This window comes from Apis florea, unplaced genomic scaffold, assembly GCF_048593485.1.
Source record: "Apis florea isolate Af1SG1 unplaced genomic scaffold, ASM4859348v1 contig_3170_pilon, whole genome shotgun sequence".
NCBI classification, from domain to species: Eukaryota; Metazoa; Arthropoda; class Insecta; order Hymenoptera; family Apidae; genus Apis; species Apis florea.
In genome coordinates this window covers 6,563,580-6,583,146 of record NW_028256714.1, presented here as the reverse complement: position 1 = coordinate 6,583,146, position 19,567 = coordinate 6,563,580, and the positions used below count along the sequence as shown (strand labels likewise).

Here is a 19,567-nt window from a genome sequence, read left to right as displayed (position 1 = left end):
TCATCCTGCATACATTAATTTATTCTCGTATTTGATATTTCATATTTTATTTTATTTCGTCGTATCAAATTATATTTATCAAATAAATATTTTCGATTCGAATGGAATACTGAAATTTTAACTTAAGAGAAAATTAACTTAAGAGAATGCATCAAATTTATTAAGATCGATCAAACAATGGCACGAAAGAATGATAAAAATAATTGAAAATGGAAGTATGCGAAAATTTTTTACAAGCTGGAAATCATAATGAAACGTCGAGCAAACCTCAGATTATATGCATTGCTATTCTTCCCTTTTCTGGGATTTTCCCATATCCTGCAGACCATTTCCAAACTTCGCTTCCTCCTACAAATTTCATTTCGATATCCAATCATCTATACCAATATCAATATCCCGATTTTTAATTCCCCTCTCTTCTACTTCCCCTAACCAACCAATCACCGTTTAACAGATTATGTAACCTACTTCTGCCATAAATGAAAACCTATTATCTGCAACTCTCTATTATTCGAATATACTATCATCTATTATTGTACGATTCCATTACGTATTGTAGCCTATGTATGTTTTTATTTTCCTCTATTAAAATTATTGAAGGAAACGAAATCTTGTGACAATATTCCCCAATACGGTATTTACGTTCGAAACATTTCACAGAATTAGAAATGTCGTCAAAATAAAAATAGACGGTAGTATAATAAGGAAATGTAAAAAGTTGAAAAACAGCGAATGTGCAATAAATTTAAACGACGAAATGTGATATTGGGAAATCGATGATTCGTTGTGTGAAGAGAGATATATAAGAACAATTAAGAATTAGTTGTGAAATATAATTGATCAGTGTAATACATTCGAAAGGAGAAATAAGAAAAATATGGATGGAATTTTTCAAAATATTACAAAAGAAATTCTGAATCGAGAAATGATATAAATATCTTGTTCAATAAGTATCTTACAGAAATTTATTCTATCAATTTTAATTATTATATTTTTTTCTTAAGAAACGTATTTTTCAATTTGAATCATTAATGTAATTCTTAATCCAATGAATAATTATTGTTAATAATTGGAATTAGAAAGGTGGTTAAGAATATTTTGTAATTTGTGAAAATTATAATTAATGTGTCAGCAATTTAAATTAAGCAATGTAAAAAAGGTTTATCATAGCATCTCAGCCAACTTAACTTTAATCGGATATATTTTGCATGAAGAACGTCTAATGGTTTCGTAATTATAACATAGAATGAATTTTCAAAATAAAACGTGGAAAACTTCATTTCTGGTATCAAAATTATATTAAAAAAATTATTACATGATTCATCACTTGTTATTGATAAATTAAAATATATATTTTAATATTATTCAATCCAATGAAAAATATTTAATCAATGAAAGTTAATGAAAAGTAATTGAAATAATTTTAAGCAAAATGTTAATACTTCCATGAGCAAATTTTAAAAATATATTTGAAAATACTAATTATTAATTCTAATTAATAATTAATACTAGTTATTATTATTATATTTAATATAATTTAATATATTTAATATACTAATATATTTACTCACCACTGTTTAATACTAATATACTTTATAATACTAAGATTAACACTATATTTAATACTAATTTCACTATTTGAAAATACTATTTTACTTGTTTAAAAATCACAAACGTATTATTACTTATTACTATTTACTTACTAAATAATAAAAATACTACAAAAATAGATATAAATAGATATAAATTTCGATAAAATATAAAAATCTTACGTTTAATTTCTTTATGCGTCTTAACTATTACAATAATATATTATACCTACAAAATATTAAAATTAAAAACTGATTGTAAGTAAATCCCATTCTCTTATCATTATTTCAATAAAATACCTAGTTAATATAAAGTATAAACAATAGTATTAATTACCAATAGTAAATAGTATTCGCATAACGAGTACATATTAAAATATAACTATCGTACAAGCAATCCAGAGAAGTATTTTTCCAAATAGAAATACCCGTTTCTATTCATCTCTTTAAGAAATCTATTTCTCTCCCCTTAATGACGCGTATCATTAATAATACGTATTATTAAAAAACAAAAAGAAAAAAAAAAACTACGCACAATAAACGAAAAAGGAATAACTCGAAGCAGGTAACCTGCACGCCATTTTAATCGTAATATGAGAAAGTGCTAACGGAAGCGTGGAAGCATATAGAGAGAGAGAGAGAGGGGTGATGGACAAGCGGAGAAGAGAAAGAGAGAGATAGCGCGTAGGATAGCGATTACATCGGAACGCGTTGATCACGCATTTAAATTATCAAAGTTACAATTCACCAGTTTACAGGTGATAAATAACACAGCGCGTTCATAATGAAACATTTTCAAACCTACCACGCACCCGCTAAATTTCTCCACGGATGAGAATTTATTCAGTCACAATTCAGAACGCGGAATTTATTTCGCGCTTACGTAATCGCGATATTTTCTCAGCGGGGTCTGCAGGGCACCCTCGTTCGAACGAATCGCAATAACCGCGGCCATATTACGAACAAGTTCCGGTGACACCTATAAATATAAGTAAATATACGCGCGCGTATCAGCCTGTGTATTAACTAACGATAAATAAATCAACCTGACTTACCTGTTTCTTGTAATTACACTTGTCAGGGAGGAATATTTACGTATTCGGTTACGCTTGTGATTTCGTCGAAGAGGATGTATTTTCTAGGTTTTTTTTTTTTTTGAAAAATTTAATTTTATTCGCTTCTTTTACTTCGTTGTTTCGGGTTTTTAAAAGAATTTTTGCAAAAGTTTTGGAAGGGAGTTCGTAAAAATTGTGAGGAAGGAATTGTTAATGATAAGAGATTCTTCTTTTTAAGAATGAATATTGGAGTGAAACGATAAGTAACGATATTTGATTTCTATTTTTAGAACTTTGTGAATGATACATTGAGTGTATGTTAAATATAACACATAATTTTTGTGTTAAGTAAAATGAAGAAATTAAAAATTGTGATGTAATGAAAAAAGTTTGCTTTTAATGATCCAGATTGTGTGAGCACCTTATAGAATAAAATCACAATTGAAAAGCCATATAAATAGCAATAATAAAAAATAATTATAAAAAAAAGTAGTAAAATTACTTATTTCAATTCATTTACAATTATTCACTCGTTAATGTGCAAAACAAAAACAATTCGATTTGATAAATATTAACTTTATAAATACTATTATAATTAATATCTTCTCACAGTGATTGCATAAATTTCAGTCAATAGTTAAAAAATTAACAATGAAGCCATAATATGATATGCACACATAGATGCTTAAGTAGTAAAACTGAAAACAACGTAAAACAAAATCCTAAAGAAACAACGTTCCAAACGTATCAATCTAATAACTCTACTATTAATCAGTTGGAAAGTACAGTGCATATTTTAATAAACCTGATAACATGTTTATTAAACGATTCGGTTTCACTTTCAATTTAAAGGAAACGAAATTTTTTCTTCCATAAAATCTGAGACAAATCGTTCGAAACAGTTTCGAACAAAGGGAACGAAGAGGTTGACACTGTTCACGTTCGCGTCGTAACAATTTATCGAGAGTAGAACAAGGCAGAAAAACAAATGCATCGGGCACGTACGTTCGCGGTCTTAATTACAATTTAAACGGTAATTAAGTTTCCGATAGAATCACAATTCTACTTGCGCATTGCGCCAGCGTTGCGCTGCGGTTCGTTCAGTTCTCTTTTTTTTTTTTTCTTTTCCCTTCTTTTCCTTTTTCTCTTCTTAATGCCCAGACTTCCCCCTTCCCCACGACATTGTTTCCAATCGTTTCTAAGAATTCATTTCGCTCTCGCATTAGCTACGCTTAATTTTCCAAGTTTGCTTTTTACCTATCTTTACGAAAGATCGAAAAATTTTTTAATGCAAAACTTTTAGTGCAAAGATGATGATCTAACGATTTAGAATAACGATAAAAAAGTTGTTGATCAAACGTAATAATATATATATATGAAATAACACTGATATTTCATTGAAAATAATTGTAGATTTTGAGTGGTATTTAAAATACAAATATAAAACATATTAAAGGATGTTAAATCGAGCAAATATGAAGGAAGATTTAATTTTTTTATCAAAGAAATGTTGTATATGACATGAATAGGAATTATTTAAAAAAATAATATTTATTTCTTTGTGAGTTTATAACGAATATTTTTTGTACGAGTTTTATTGCCTATTCTTTCGACTATTATTTCGTTTTTTCACTTTCATTTTTTTTTTTTCAATGTAACAAAATTTAAATCATCTTTATTTACTTTATCATCCATTTTATATCACACTCGGTTCAGCATCTCTGCACGTTTTTATATTTATATCGTGATATTTTATACTTTAAAAATTACAAAAGTATTTTTGTTACGTTTGATCGAAAAGGCATTATCTTTTATCAGAATAATCTTTCAACTCTAATAATTACAAGATAGTTGAAGTAATATATAAATTGTTCTCTTTTAAAAGCCAATGAAGATATTGAATTTAATTTTTTTTTAATCTTTTGATGTGCAAGATTTTTTAAAAGTAATTGTTAAAAAGAAAGATGATGAATCTTTTCAAATTCTCGTATACAGATATATCTGTAAGCACTTATAGGAAGAGACCTTGATGATATTGGAATTTTTAAATTTTAGCGTTAATAGTACATATTTATAGAAGTTAAAAACCATTGAGATTCCAATTTTCTAGATTTTTAAAAATCGTTTAATTTTACGAGGATTTGGATAACAATTGGATCATATTATTGGCAAAAAGATTAAGAAACGCTGATCTAGAATAATGAGATAAAATTAAAATTAAAAGTGAAGAAGATTTCTATTTATTTAGAAAATTTAGTTGCCGATCAAACTTTTTTGACTTCGCACAAAAAATGAAAAATATTTGTTATCTAATGTTCCAACATGAATAAAAAAAAAAATCTAAAGTTACACTCGATAAATCACACAGATTTATCCTTTGAAATGAATGTGACATAATGACACATTTGAATTGAAAATTTTACAGTTCGATATAATCGAGCCCATAAATTTAAAGTGATATCAAATATCGCGAACAGATACAAGTGAAAAAGCACGATAAATAACATGCACTGACACTAAAGAAAATTAAATACGATAAAATATCGATGATTAAACGGATAAAAGCGGACAAAGAGGCTAGCGAAACGTGATTTTATTTCATACGATACGATAGTTTGTAAATGTACAATTGCTTGCCCGATGTTTTAAAGAACATTTTAAAGGAGTCCACTGTGCTTGGCAATAACAATATTCTCACTAATGTCGCGATAGATAGGGATTGGAAGGATAAATGTAATTCAATGTTCAATGAGGAAAAAATACCCAACGAATGTCGTGTATTTCACGACGCTAATTTGACACAGTTGTCGTGTTTTGTCGAATTAAACGGGCGTATTTTATAAGTTTTTATCGATTCTATTCTCTTACAAAAATATCCGGCATTCAAAGGCCAAATAATCACGCGAGATCGATCTCCATTTTTATGAAGCATAAAACAGAAATGCAGAAATGAATATACATGAATGTATATAAATGGGTTTGAAGATATCGCGATTTTATTCGAATTTAATTCAATTTGATCAAACGAATAAAACAAAATTGAAAATTAAATTCACCAATAAACTTTATGTCAGATATATTTTATTTTCAATATGTGCTAATTATTGTTCTTTTTTTTTTTTCCTTTTTTTTTAAATAGAGAATACAACGTATGTCTTCTGCTCACGTATTAGAGTCTTTCATTTTAACAGCAATTTAAATAATGGGTGTCATAATAAGAGACACATGATACAAGAATTATATTCAATTTATGTAATATTAATTATTAACTATATTATATCCTGTTAGTATCTTTAATAATTTTTCTTTTTGAATAATTTATTCACAATACTTTGTAATTTATATATAATTTTTGTGGAAATTCTAAATTTATTGAAATTTTATCGCCAGTTTTATTGCAATTATAGCAATATATGAGATATATGGAGAATAGCATATATGTATTTTAATTTTATAATTAAAATGGAAAAAGTGATATTACTTTGTATTGTCATATGTATGATTTGTATATAAAATAAGTTGTTCAAATTAAAATTAAAAAATTTGTATTATAAAAATTTATATTTTATAAATAATACTTTTTCTATTCTTTAATGATTATCATTATAAAAAAGTAAATAAAAAAAATATATACTTACCATTATATGAAGAAACACATAAATTGTAGATACATTTATAATACTTATGTAAGTATCATAGATCAAGGAAAACTGCATGCACTTACCTGAAACAATATAAAAATAATATTATATTGATTTTTATCTATTAATTGGTTAAAACAGATGAGTGAAATAAATTTTAATAATTAATAATTACTCTGTAAAATTAGCAATTTGTTTTATAAAAGACAAACTGAAATTTAAAATTTTTCATATTTCATTTTTTGAAAATGTAAATATTTTTTTTTAATTAAACGTCATATTTTGTTATTTCCAATACAGTATTGAAAAAATTTTTAATATTAACAATATAAAATATGATATGTATTAAAACATATTATATGATGTAGTAATTATTTGTTATGTATGACTTTTCCTCAATATAATCGAATATTTTTTAATATTCAAACTTCGATATTAGCAAACAAGTGGTAGATAACAATATTTATATTTATAGTTGCACGAAATAAAATATTATAATGTTAAATTTAAAAAAATTTTAAAAGCATTAAACATTATATTCTGATTAATAAATAGCATAACAAAATATTATATTACAAGAATAAGTAAATCATATTTTTTAATAAAATTAATATAGGAATAAAATTTTTCTTTTATTGAAATAAAAATTTTATTTAATTATGGAAAAATTGATTTATTGAAAGATCATAGTATCGATATTAACAGTTTAAAAAACTATTTGAATAAATTAATGAAATATCTATTGTATTTTTTTTTAATTATAAAACATCGTATTTAAAAATGATTACATATTATTATTTTTTTTTTTTCCCAATGAATCATATTACTTTTCTTAAGAAAAATTGTGGAAACATATATGTATAATGTGGAAATAAAATAAATGTATAATGCATTTATTTTTTCAAAGTTTTAATTTAATTTTGTGTTACTCTTATGTGAACTGAATATATATTCTGTTCAAATTTCACTGTTTAATTTACTTTGAAACTTTGAACTTTAAATTAAAATTTTATAGGAGCAGTTACGAATTTCATTAGCTTTGTACTTTCCTAATTTGTACTACTTGCACTGTAACATTACACACTACTGTCATTTTCGTTAACACTATACACTATTTCACTTAATTCTTTGAGACTTACAATATATTCTTTAAGAATGATGACAATTTTTGAAACTGAATTATAGAAATTTTATTAATCCTACATTAATAACAATGAATATTATTCTTTCACAAAACGTCATTGAAAATTCGATAAAAGTTTTATATAAAGCTTTCTCATAAAGAGAGAACAAATTCTATAAAAATATAAATTTTATAAAATTATTAATGTACATAAACTATTATTGGTATATGTACAATTGCATATACAAGTATGTTAAGTATGTATACTAATGTGAAGACAAAAATTATAGATTTTGAAAAATTAGAATAAAAAATATAAAGTAGAAGCTTTATTTTTAAATCTTACACTAAAAATACAAAAATATAAAAATTATATCTCGTCAGTCCAGTCACAAATCTTTGAATTCAAGCAATAAGTTGTAAGTAATATGAAAATTAATAATTCTATTTTAGACAATACATAAGTATATAGAATTATATGAATTTTTTTATATGAATTAAAATTTCAATATTATTTTCGTTTCTTAAAATGTATAAAATTTAAAATTACAAAGTATTCAAATTTTAATGCCCCGTTACCATGTTTCCAATTGAGATTACATACAAAAAAATGAAAAAAAAACTTGAAGATTAATTTCATACACTCGGTTTTTTTCGAAAAATAAATTACTCCACGTAAATAATAAAATTAAAATTTTCAAAATAGATAAAATTTCCCTATAAACACATGGAGAATTTTTCTGAAATAATTTCAGCCCACATCTTTCTTCTTAATTACACAGTTCTATAATATCATCGAACATTTCCATTGTCAAATACGATACAGCTTGTTCACCAAACGAGATACCACCAGTCAATCATCATCCGTAACATAACTCTCACAATTCTCTTTCGTAGCATCTGTATAACGTAAAATCTGATATCGAGGAATGGATACTACGCCCCTCCATCCTTTTACCATTTCAAAAGATTTAAAAGACGACGAAAAGAAGCGAAACACTCGAAAGCGAGGAATAGAAGCGGACGTCAGAGAACGTCTGGAACGTCTTCACGTTCATTGTCTGTTATTCGTCTTCGGAGACAAACAAGCGAAACAAATATCGCGAGCAACGAAGATGAATCGCCGCGGTTGGGAGCCGCATCTGGTCTACTCTACCCGTAAGAGTTTCTCATATCTCGATCGTTACCCCAAGTTATGCGTGTGTGTGCGTGTGTGTGTGTGTGTGTGTGTGTGTAGGTACATATCAACCTCCGCTCGGTTTTGTGTCACCTGGTTCAAGCGTTGTAACAACGAAGATAAATGATACCGTTCTGATTAAGACCTCGATACTCGACCAGATCCCTCCCCCTTTGTCCTTCGCCTCTTCCATCGTCTCGTTCCATTTCGTAAGGTTTTGTAAGTCTTTTCCACTCTCGAGGAGAGGGCTCAATGCAATCAGCGCAATCCTGATCCCTCCTCGATAGAAGGAAGCGCAAGTTGAGGATTTTGTTTTTCTCTCTGTGTGTGTGTGTGTGTGTGTGGAACTTATGAATTTTAATGAGCGGAGACTGGTTTTCAACGGAAAAGCGTGTTAAGCGCGACATTTACTGTTTTGCTGTTTTCTTCAGTTCACCGAAATTTTTCGTGTCAGATGGAAACAACGTTAAAGAGATTTCGTTACAGACGATAAGAGATACTTTATGATAATTATTCTTTTTAAAATTTAGTGAGAATAATTAGCGTATTATCTATAGATCTTTGATGGAAGAGGATTGATAATCGATATTGAGGAATATGGAGAGGACACCTTTGGGATTATTTTTGTAAATTAATTTAGGATTGTGATTAAAGGTTTCTTTTTATTGTTTAATATTAAATTAATTATTTTCAAACTGATTATTTAATTAACTTGGAAAGTTTAAGCAATTCTTGAACTATTTTCCTAGATTTACAGCAGCTTCTAAATATGTATGTATTTTCTAAATTTATTGTACAAAATGATTTGAAATAATATATCGGAAGAATCGATGAATCATAAGTATATTTTCTACGTGAAAATTCTTTGCCAGCAAATATTATAAAATACTTTGTATTACGTATTTTTATTTCCACTAAACGATACATTTGAGACAAATATATATATATAATGTTATTAATAATTTGCAACAATAATAGTAGATTTTAAGAATCCATGATCTTTTTTTAATTGATATTTATATTGCTGCAAAAATCAAATATTTCAAAGGCTTGAACGATAAAATTTCATTCTCCTTTATTCGATTATTTTCTATCCGATTAAAAATTAACCAATTTTTATTTATACCTGAAAAAATTAAACCTTGAAAAATTTTCAAACTTAATTTGAACTTTGAAAAATTCGTGAGACACATTATATAAAATGGCAAAAATTAACTTTAATGATGATAGAAAAATAAAGTGTAATGTTTAAAAAAAGAGAAAGATATCCAAGATTAGTTATCATCTTGAATACAAACACTTGTAAAGCAAGCATACATAAATAACTGATTTTCATAAGATTAGCGGTATCAACGTTTTATTTCTCCTTCTTTTCAGCTAAAACTTGTCTTCTTATCAGAAGTATTTATACATTTAAACGCAATCTTGTCAATGGACAAACATTCTGATAAAATGCTGATAAAGATGATGGAACGAAATTGTAACAGGCTTTAAATAATTCTAAAATAATCTCTAAACAATTTTGAAATAATTCGAGTGGAGTCGATTATTGATGCATGAATAATAAAAATTTCGCTTTTATAAATGTACATTCGTCACAAATTGTTGAAATTGCTATCGAAAGTGTAAAAAATGTTTTTAAAACGTGTACTGTAAATTTGCATATTTTGCATAAATTGCAAATTCTTTAATAAAAAAAAAAAAATAATAATAATACGAAATACAAGCAGATATTAATTTTTTTGTGCAAAATTTTCTATATCGTTTCAGCAAAAATTTATAACTCTTGTAGTGTTGTTCTTGCATTTTTATTGATAAAATTAGACGTACAAAAATGGAGGGATTTAACCTATTTCACTCACGTGTAACTAATATCGTAAATTCACTTTCATTTTAACAGGTAAAGAGAATTTTAATACTTTAATAACGACTTTTGCATAAAATTCGCGTATACCTATTTCTTTTAAACTCAAGAAATTTTCTAATGATGGCAAAATCTAATTAAAAGGAAAATCATTTTAAAAATTAATAATTCCTACGATAATACTTCGGAATGCTATAAATTTAAAAAAAAAAAAAATAAATAAATCAGATAAAAATAGAATATTTAGTATTTAATATTTTTATATGTATACATTTTTCTGAAAATTAAATGTCGTAGCTTTATATGCTTAAAAATCGTTCAACAGGCACATATATTGTTAGAAAATATAGTACAGTGACATTTAGTGACAGGGGAAAAAATTGTTTTAACTTTTCGCTTTGGAAACGCACAAATGTTTGTTTTGTTTATAAAAGAAATGATAAAAAAAATTCTAATTTAATTTTTGAATACGAACCTCTGCTTTTTTAAATAATAAATTTACAAAAATTTAACAAATAAATCTTTTAAATTGCAATTATGTATATATATATATATTATTTTTCTTATAATTATTTAATGAAATTTCAAAAGATTCGTAATCGAATAACATTTTTTTAATTCATAATCATTCAAAGTCATCGAAAAAATTTCAGAAAAATTTGTAACACGCCGTATACAATTTCCGTTTAATATTTCGTGAATTTCTTTTTTTTTTTTTTTTTTTTTTTTTCCGTTTGATAATAAAAATCGTACGACAGAAATAATTTTCCTATATTTAAAGTAGCAGGAAAGAATTTCGAGGTCAAGTTAATTTTTTTAAATAGACCTCCATATATCTTTTTACGTGTAATATGATAGCATTTGTCGAGATGAATACAAAAACCTGCCACGTGAGATCATTGCATGACGTAGGAAGACAAATTAGCGAGATCTCAAGGAATCACACATTGTAGTTACTTGTATGTAGATACTTGTACCAGAATATTTACTCGACTAAGTATTTCTGTAAGTACCGAAAACATGGCGATATTGAAATAACAAGCAACGAGTAACGAGCAAAACGAGTATGTCCAACAATGAAGGCACAATTCTTAAAAATTGAAGAAAGATCAACCGTGACCTTGAATTCCTCCTTTTCAATTTTCTCCCATCAAAATTATTTATCTTCAACGATCAATATTTGGATAAAAAGATTTTTTGAACAGAATCGTTCAATAGATTCTAATTTAATTCTTCATGAAATATTTCAACACTTATACGATTAAACGAAATATAAATATATATATACTTGTTGGAAGTAAGTAAATAAAAATTTGCATTTTATTGGTATGGAAGAAAATTGTCGTTTTTTTTTTCTTCTATATATATAAAAAAAATTAATTATTGCATCGCACACCTTTAATGCTAAAGAACTTTTGCTCGAAATATTTTTTTAAATAGTTTCCAAGTAAATTTAGTTAGTAATAAAGTTAAATGACTCACCCTGTATGTATGTGTAAACTAGAGATAAACGAAAATTTATGATTTTACATATAATTTCACGTATAAATTTAACGAATTAGAACGAAACTAACAAATTTTATTAGTATTAAATTTAATTTGATACTGGTGTATTGGTATGAAACGAGATTTTGGTTGTCTACGGTAATTAATAGGATAACGATCAAGCTCTAATTATCTTTTCCGCCCTGTTAACTCCCTTCGTGCTCGATTAAGCCAAGTATTACAATTGACCGTACAATGAAATACCGTTATACCTTACTAATTGACGAAACTAAGTGAAGAACATACGTGCCACGCACACAGGACACGTACGTATTACAAGAGGATACAATTATATAAATATGTATGAATACTTGAATTGAAGTAGAATACTGTTACACATCATTTTGTGAATAATGTCGTTTCGAAAATATAATTATAACGGAAAAATAATGATATTTATCTATGATTGAGATATTTCTTTTTTATTTAAGAATATTAAGAATTTTCGTTATGAACATTCTGCATGATCGTGGAAAAAAAAACTTTTTTATTACAATTTTTCTGCATAAAATTTGTTTCCAAACTTGTATATTTAATAATTAACTGAACTATAATAAAAGAATTTCGAATAATGAAATCGATTAAAATCAGATTGACAATTAATTAATGATTACAAAACAGGTTTAAAATTATTTCATAAATTTAAGCAATAATTTTTTTCTTACAAAAAATAACGTTCTACTTGATGAATAATTTTACATATCTGCTTAGATTAATCTTATCTTCAAAACTCATGCTTATTCCTGTTCCATTGTAAGCATATGTGCTTTCAATTTCAACTTTGAAGTTAACCACATATATCTCCTTTCCTACACAATCCGCACTGTCGATACTGGTAACAATGCTGTTGAGATTACATCACAATGCATTCCACTGCCATATAATATATAGTTCATCGCATGGCTATAAGCCTTAATAAGCGATAATTTGCGCTTGTGCCGCATATTTATGCTTTATCATTGCGCTTTGTTATTACGTATCATTTTTTTTTTCTCGTTCATTTCGATAGAAAAAAAATTCATAATTCATTCAATTGTACAATTTGTACGCGAATTCTTGAGGATACTATAATCGTGAAAACTATTTTATGAAAAAAACTTATTAAATAAATTGTTTCTGACCGATTTCGAATATAGATTATTTCAAAAGTTTTCACTTTTCATTATATAATTTTTCTAAAATGGTAATTTAATGGTATTTATAAGATTTCGTTCTTCGTGTCAAAGTTTCGTGCTTCTGCTATGATTTTTCAAAATGAGTATATATTTGACTGAAATATTTGAAAAATACTTGAGATGATTTTTAATATTACATTGAAAAAAATCAAAAAATAATTGTAAAGAAATATTATATTAATTATAATCTAATCAATTGTTAATTCCCTAATATTATTAAATTTTGCAAAAGAATATAGAACACTGAAAGAGGAAAAGAGAACTGAATGTCTAAATATCGATAAAATATAAATCAGAAGAAAAATGTGTATTTCTCAAATATTGACAAAAATCGTACGTGTAACGATAACGAAAAAAATTCTTGGGACAAGCTAACATTATTTAAATTAACATCAAGTTACACAATACTTACAAAATTTGATTGTAAGTACAATTACTTATTTCAACTATCAACTATAATACGACATCAAAAACGTTATAAAATTAAAATTATGATTTCGATTTAAAGAAAAGAAAAGAAAAAAAAAAAGTAACACTTTATATCTACAAACACGTTAAATATAAATAAAAAAAAGAAGAAAAACAGATATGCAGATTCAACAACGACGGCTCAGCTTTTCTATCATATCATGTTTGTCAGGTATGTGAACATCATTTATATCGTCCTACAGAATGCACTGACATAGATAAGAAACACGCAGTCCAGAAAGAACGGAGGCGACGCGACATCTGTGCTCGTCATACGAAACATCAGGTTTGTCGTCGTTTCATTCCCACATCTCATGTCCATATTATCTATGTAATCATGAGCACAGTATGCTTGGAGTTTCTCCCTTTTTTTTTTATTCAAGAAAGCAAGATTGATTGGCATCGAGCGTCACGTATAAGATGCATTTAAATACGGATAATGTTGCTAGATAAACATTGAATTTTAATGTCACGAAGAAAGAGATCGATAGGCCTTCGTCCATATTTTTATTCTTGTTGTCAATGTTATTACTTGAAAAAAAAAAAAAAAAAAAGATGTAGCGTACGTCACGTTTTAAATAATTACGTCTATGAAGTTATAAATTAATCAAGTTATATATACACATATATATATATATATATATATATATACAAAAGAGTGAACAACATAAAAATTTCTCCATTGATAACACTAATTACAAATGAACGATGCGTGTGAATATGAAGTAAGACACGCGTCTTACTTCATAAATAAACGTTTCTGAAAATTTGATTTTTCTAAATGTACAAACTTTCGCATAATCCACCATGAACAAAAATTTCATTGTTCACGATTTCACTTACGAAACACCTTATTATCTCTTATTATACACGAACGATGTAATTACGTATCAACATGGAAGCTCTCCTCCACGTTCAAACCGTTCGTTCGAAACACATTTCTCTATCGACGAATGCAATATCAGACGTGCATCTTACAGATAAACGTTTCTGAAACAAAGAAAAAAAGAATACGATTTTTAAATACAGGGTTTCGCATAACGCGGAATCGAAACGTTGCGACACGAGGCGAAAGGAAAGGTATCATTTCACGTGACTGGGGATGCTAATGCGTTTTCGAGAGAACCCGTTTCCTTAGAGCGGCTATCGATGTGGTGGTGGCCGAGCGTCAACATATTATTTATTCCGATTCGAACGCAACCCGATGTCCTTGCGCTCTGCGATCGGAAGCAAGGCAATCTGGCGGAGAGAATATGTAAATGAGGGAAGCGGAAAGCTCGAAGATGATCAGGAGCATCGGTGGGACGAGATGTAAGAGTGAAAAAAATGTGTTACAATTTTTCGAACAGGGAATTCGAAATAATAGAAAAGTTTAAGTTTATAAAATGAGGAGAAGCAAAAGAATAATATCGTCATCCTAATGTAAATATAATTACATTCTTGTAGGGGACTCGATTGGAAACCTTCTTAAATACGGGTCAAATTAAAAATTATTAATTCAGGGAAGAAATGAATCATAAAGTAAACGGACGATCCTTGTGTCTCTTCGTTCTGTTTATTTTACGTTTCGGTGCTTCCATCCTCCCAGTTTGGCGAATTTTAACCGTGATGCTCGAGAGAGGCGACAATGCAATTTCTCTCCTTGGCGGGGATATAACCTCTTAAAGAATTAAACTACCTTTGGAAAATACAGAGGGAGGGGGGGGAGGGTAGGGGGAAGAAGTGGAAGAAGTCAGATTTGATAAGTCGAAAAGAGGAGAAGAGGTTGGGTGAAAGGAAGCGAAATTCCAAGAGGTGGAAATCTCTCATCGTTCGTAGCCGCATCGAGAGATCGATTTTTTTTTTTTTTTTTAGAAATCGACGATTCTTTCTCTTTTTTTGTTCATTTAGATTAATATCGATGCGTTAGGTTAGATCAATCAAGAATAATTATTCAGCTGATAATTTAGATGGGAAAACGTGCAGATATCGTTCTAGACATTTTTCTTCTTTTCTTCATTTTAGATTCACCCGACAGATTCGACGTCCGTGCGCTTAGATCGGATTAATCCGACCGTGGAGGGAATAATTGTTATGAGTAAGACAATTCGATAGATGGAGATGATAGATATCATATTTTAGACATTGATTTATAACGGGTGTAAAATGATAAAAATACGGCAGGGGGAGGAGAGAATTGAATTGAATGCTTCTCGCGAGGAAAACTGACAATTAATGTTGATGATCTGGATGAACGGTGATAAATAATGTTACGTAATGACTATCCATGACTGGCCTGGGAACAGTGCGCGCTCTAAGCCGTAGAATGTAAAGTATTTTACAGATATGAAAGAAAGGAGATTCAAATATACGTGCGCTCGAATCGTTCGTATGTTTTCGCGTTTAATTATTTCACTCGGCCGGCGATAAATCATTCTGTTTCGCGTAAAAATAAGCTCAACTCGTGGAACGGAACACTTGATTATATATTTTGATGCAAACAAGAATTTTTTTTTTTTTTTTTTTTTTTAATATTAAACACAAGATACAAACGAACAATCGTTAAAACTTGTATCTTATCCTGTTCCTGGTCTTAGATGAAATTAATTCGTGGAAAAGCTCTGGAAATCCTAATATTAATTAATCAATTTCCGAATCCTCCAATTAAAACTGGTATAACTATAAAAAAAAGTGTTAAAAATAAATGCATGTGTAGTTACAAAATAGTATTACGAATTGTGTTATAAGTGGTACGATCTAATTTTTAAAAACGTAATTCAGATAACAATTTTTTAAAGTAAGTGAAGTATGCGACACTCAAGTCTCCCCTTTCTACGAAAATTAAATTAAAACGCATAGAGAAAACGATCATTCGAATGCGTGGCACGAATAAGAATTTTATTACGCGCCTGTCATAAATCAGACAATAATAACAATACGTAATAACGTGTACAACAAACAGGGAGAAATGGCGAAATTAATAAAAATTGATAAAAGTCATTCAAACAAAATTTATCTTAAATTTTGTAATTAACAACGTTAATCCAACAACATCTCTCGAAATCTTATTTTTCTCAAACAAACACAAATTAACCGAAAGAGAGAAATCTCGATCTCATCAATCATAACCATCGACATATACGGATCTTACGCGTCGACATCGACAACGAGATAAAAGTCAGATAAAAAAAAAATTCGCGTGGCAAAAGTGTTTGGACAAAATCGTTACACACGTTGGAAAGCAGGGGAAAAACGGCAGGGAAAATAGATTTTTCGAGAGCACTTCGTCATTCTATTAACCGGGCAAAAGGCGTGGGAACGGTCGAATTTCGTATCGAAGCCGAGAGTCGAAAAGTCGAGGCTCGCTTACCGGATGTCGATGACACACACACAATAGCGGGCGTAAAATCAACGACGCTAGTTATTTCGGAGTTAGATTGCCATCGCGCACGCGCAACGGGTGCATTTTCCAACCCGATCACGAGCCGCGCCACGGATGTGAAAATCATTTAGCCGAATCGTGTATCCGCGTCAAATTTTAACTGCGAATCGCTCGCCCCGATTGGCATTCATGGAATCCGGCCAATTCGTACAAGCCGACAAATCGATTCGAATTTACTCCTCGTTTTTCCAAGCCCGGAATTCGCTGCGATTATTCAACAGCCCGTTTGGAAAGACGTTGTTATGCATGATAATAATTCTCGCCGAGTTACGTTTATATTATATTTTGATATAATAAACGACAAGGAGAGTATCTATCTTTTCGTTTCGATTTCAGTCTTCTTTTTTTAATTATCAAGGGAAATGGACTGGCTCTTCAGTTTTTCAGATTGTTAAGACCTTCGTTTGCTGGACGAGTTGTTGACGTTCTTGAAAATGTATGATATGTCAGATACTCTTTGAAATGCATTCGATGATGTTTTGCAGGGAATAAATGTGAAAAAGCGATATCGTAACAGCATTTATGCGTGCGCGATTATTCTTTTACGCGATGATTCACGATGAATCGTGATTCATATATGTTAAAGTTGATATACGCGTTCGATCATGATATATAGTCGTGCAATATCTAATTTCGTAGCATCGTCTACGTTCATTTTACCACGAACGTGTCATTTGTTTCATCACCCGCTTCGATTCGAAGAAGATTTTCAATTGTTGTTGTGATGGCATTCAGACTTCTTCCGAGAAATCTTCAAGTTGAAACCTTGAATAGCTTGATGAAGAAGTTGTATCTGTTGTATTTCATTTGACAAATTACACTCGAATAAATCTAAACATTATCCATTTCTGGATAAACGAAACGAAAATTATGTTAAGCAATCGCCTCGATCTAATTTTTACATTTTATCCTTAAACATCTGGTCAAAAGTATACGATTTTCTAAAACTATATAGTTTTTTTAAAGAAATATAATTTAAAAATTCAATTCGAATGTTATACAAACAAATTGTAACGAGAGAACCAGTTAAACAGCCACTTCCTCGAATTTTAACATTCAATTCATCACGTTTCTGCAATCCACCCTTTTCAACGTGAATAATTCTGAACAATGACAGCAAGGTGCAAAACATTGACAATATGCCTTCGTAAATGCAGACGATCCTCGTACAACACGAACGTTTCCATCCATTTTAGATTAGTTTTAGATTTCGATAAAACACCCTTTCGATTCGAAATAGTTCGAAATAAGTTTAAGTAAAAACGGGACATAATAAAACAAAGTAGTTTTAATATTTTTATTTTGTAATTATTTTAAAATAAAATTTTGTTGGAATATTAGTTCTCAATGCCTCTACTTCTTTACTTCAAAGATTTTCCAAAATCGATCTTAAGTATTCCGGTCTGGATACAAGCCTCTAATTGGCTGTCCAACTTCAACTCAGATGTAGAGTGATTCGCTGACAGATCGTAATTGTCCCTTTTTCTGTTTCTACTCTTCTTAAATTTCAAATTCTACCATTCCAATATTATATTTTACATTTGTATTTCACTGCTTCTTCCATTAAATTTCTTTTAACCCTTTGCACTCGTATATCGTCATATAATCGCTATCCTACATTTTATTAACATAAATAAATATATGTATAATATAATTACATTCTAGAGGTAACCTTTTTAACCCTTTGCGCTCCAACGATTCTCTGCCACCACTTGGACTGATGCAGCAATTCGAACGACAATATTTATTTACGTTTGATTTTTCTTAAAATATCGCTTCGTGAATAGATTCCTAAGCTCTTTAACTATGATCTTATAAAGTGTAGAATAATATACAAATCAAATGGTTAGATTTTTATCTGAAATAAGATCTCGGATCGAATTATTTTCGATTACGACAGAAATATTATTTTCAAAGTTTCTGAGTTTTGTAAGCGTTTGGAACTGTAATGAAATGTAGTTTGATTTTTCGTTATTAAATAACGAAATGATTTCTATTCATTAAGAAATTGACGAGATAGATAGAAAGAAAATAGTAATGAAAATTGAGATGCTGTAAGAGAAGATGAAAAATAGAGAATAAATGAGAATGCGTTATTGGGATTGTAAGGTTTGTAACGGTGTTTTATCGCGATATTTGCAAACCGAGGATGCTTCTCAGTAATTATTAAAATATCGCACAACACAATATAGATTTTTAATATTCAATAAATTATCTTTCTTCTCTATGCGAAGAGAATAGATAAAATATTAAAATATAAAAGTTTTATACGTTAATTTGTGTGTGAAATCATTTCAAGTTAGTTAAGAGCTCGGAGTGTTGAAAATGAAATTATTATTATTTAATTATCAATTAAAATCCAAGATTCTACATTTCAACGCAGGAAAAATAAAATGGTGAACAACACTTATGAACGCGCTTTGCTACTCGTTCGTTGACGGTTAGCGCACACATTCAAATCCCGCGTAAACATTTTAAAGTTCACTTTCTAAAGTGCATCCGCGAGGGG

At 28.7% G+C, this 19,567-nt stretch overlaps 1 protein-coding gene across 3 annotated transcripts in view; it reads right to left on the bottom strand.

The window, feature by feature from the left end:
• The window catches only part of LOC105735200 (CCR4-NOT transcription complex subunit 6-like), a 303,102-nt gene that overhangs the window by 120,194 nt on the left and 163,341 nt on the right, over window positions 1-19,567 (bottom strand). Inside the window, exon 4 of one of the 3 annotated variants that reach the window (XM_086910181.1) lies at window positions 14,537-14,627. The exons of the other annotated variants lie outside the window; for them this stretch is intronic. Within the exon in view, the coding sequence (XP_086766307.1) occupies window positions 14,599-14,627 (29 nt within the window). The 3' untranslated portion in view covers window positions 14,537-14,598. Of the gene's footprint in view, window positions 1-14,536; window positions 14,628-19,567 lie in introns of those variants that run through there. 3 annotated transcript variants of the gene reach the window in all.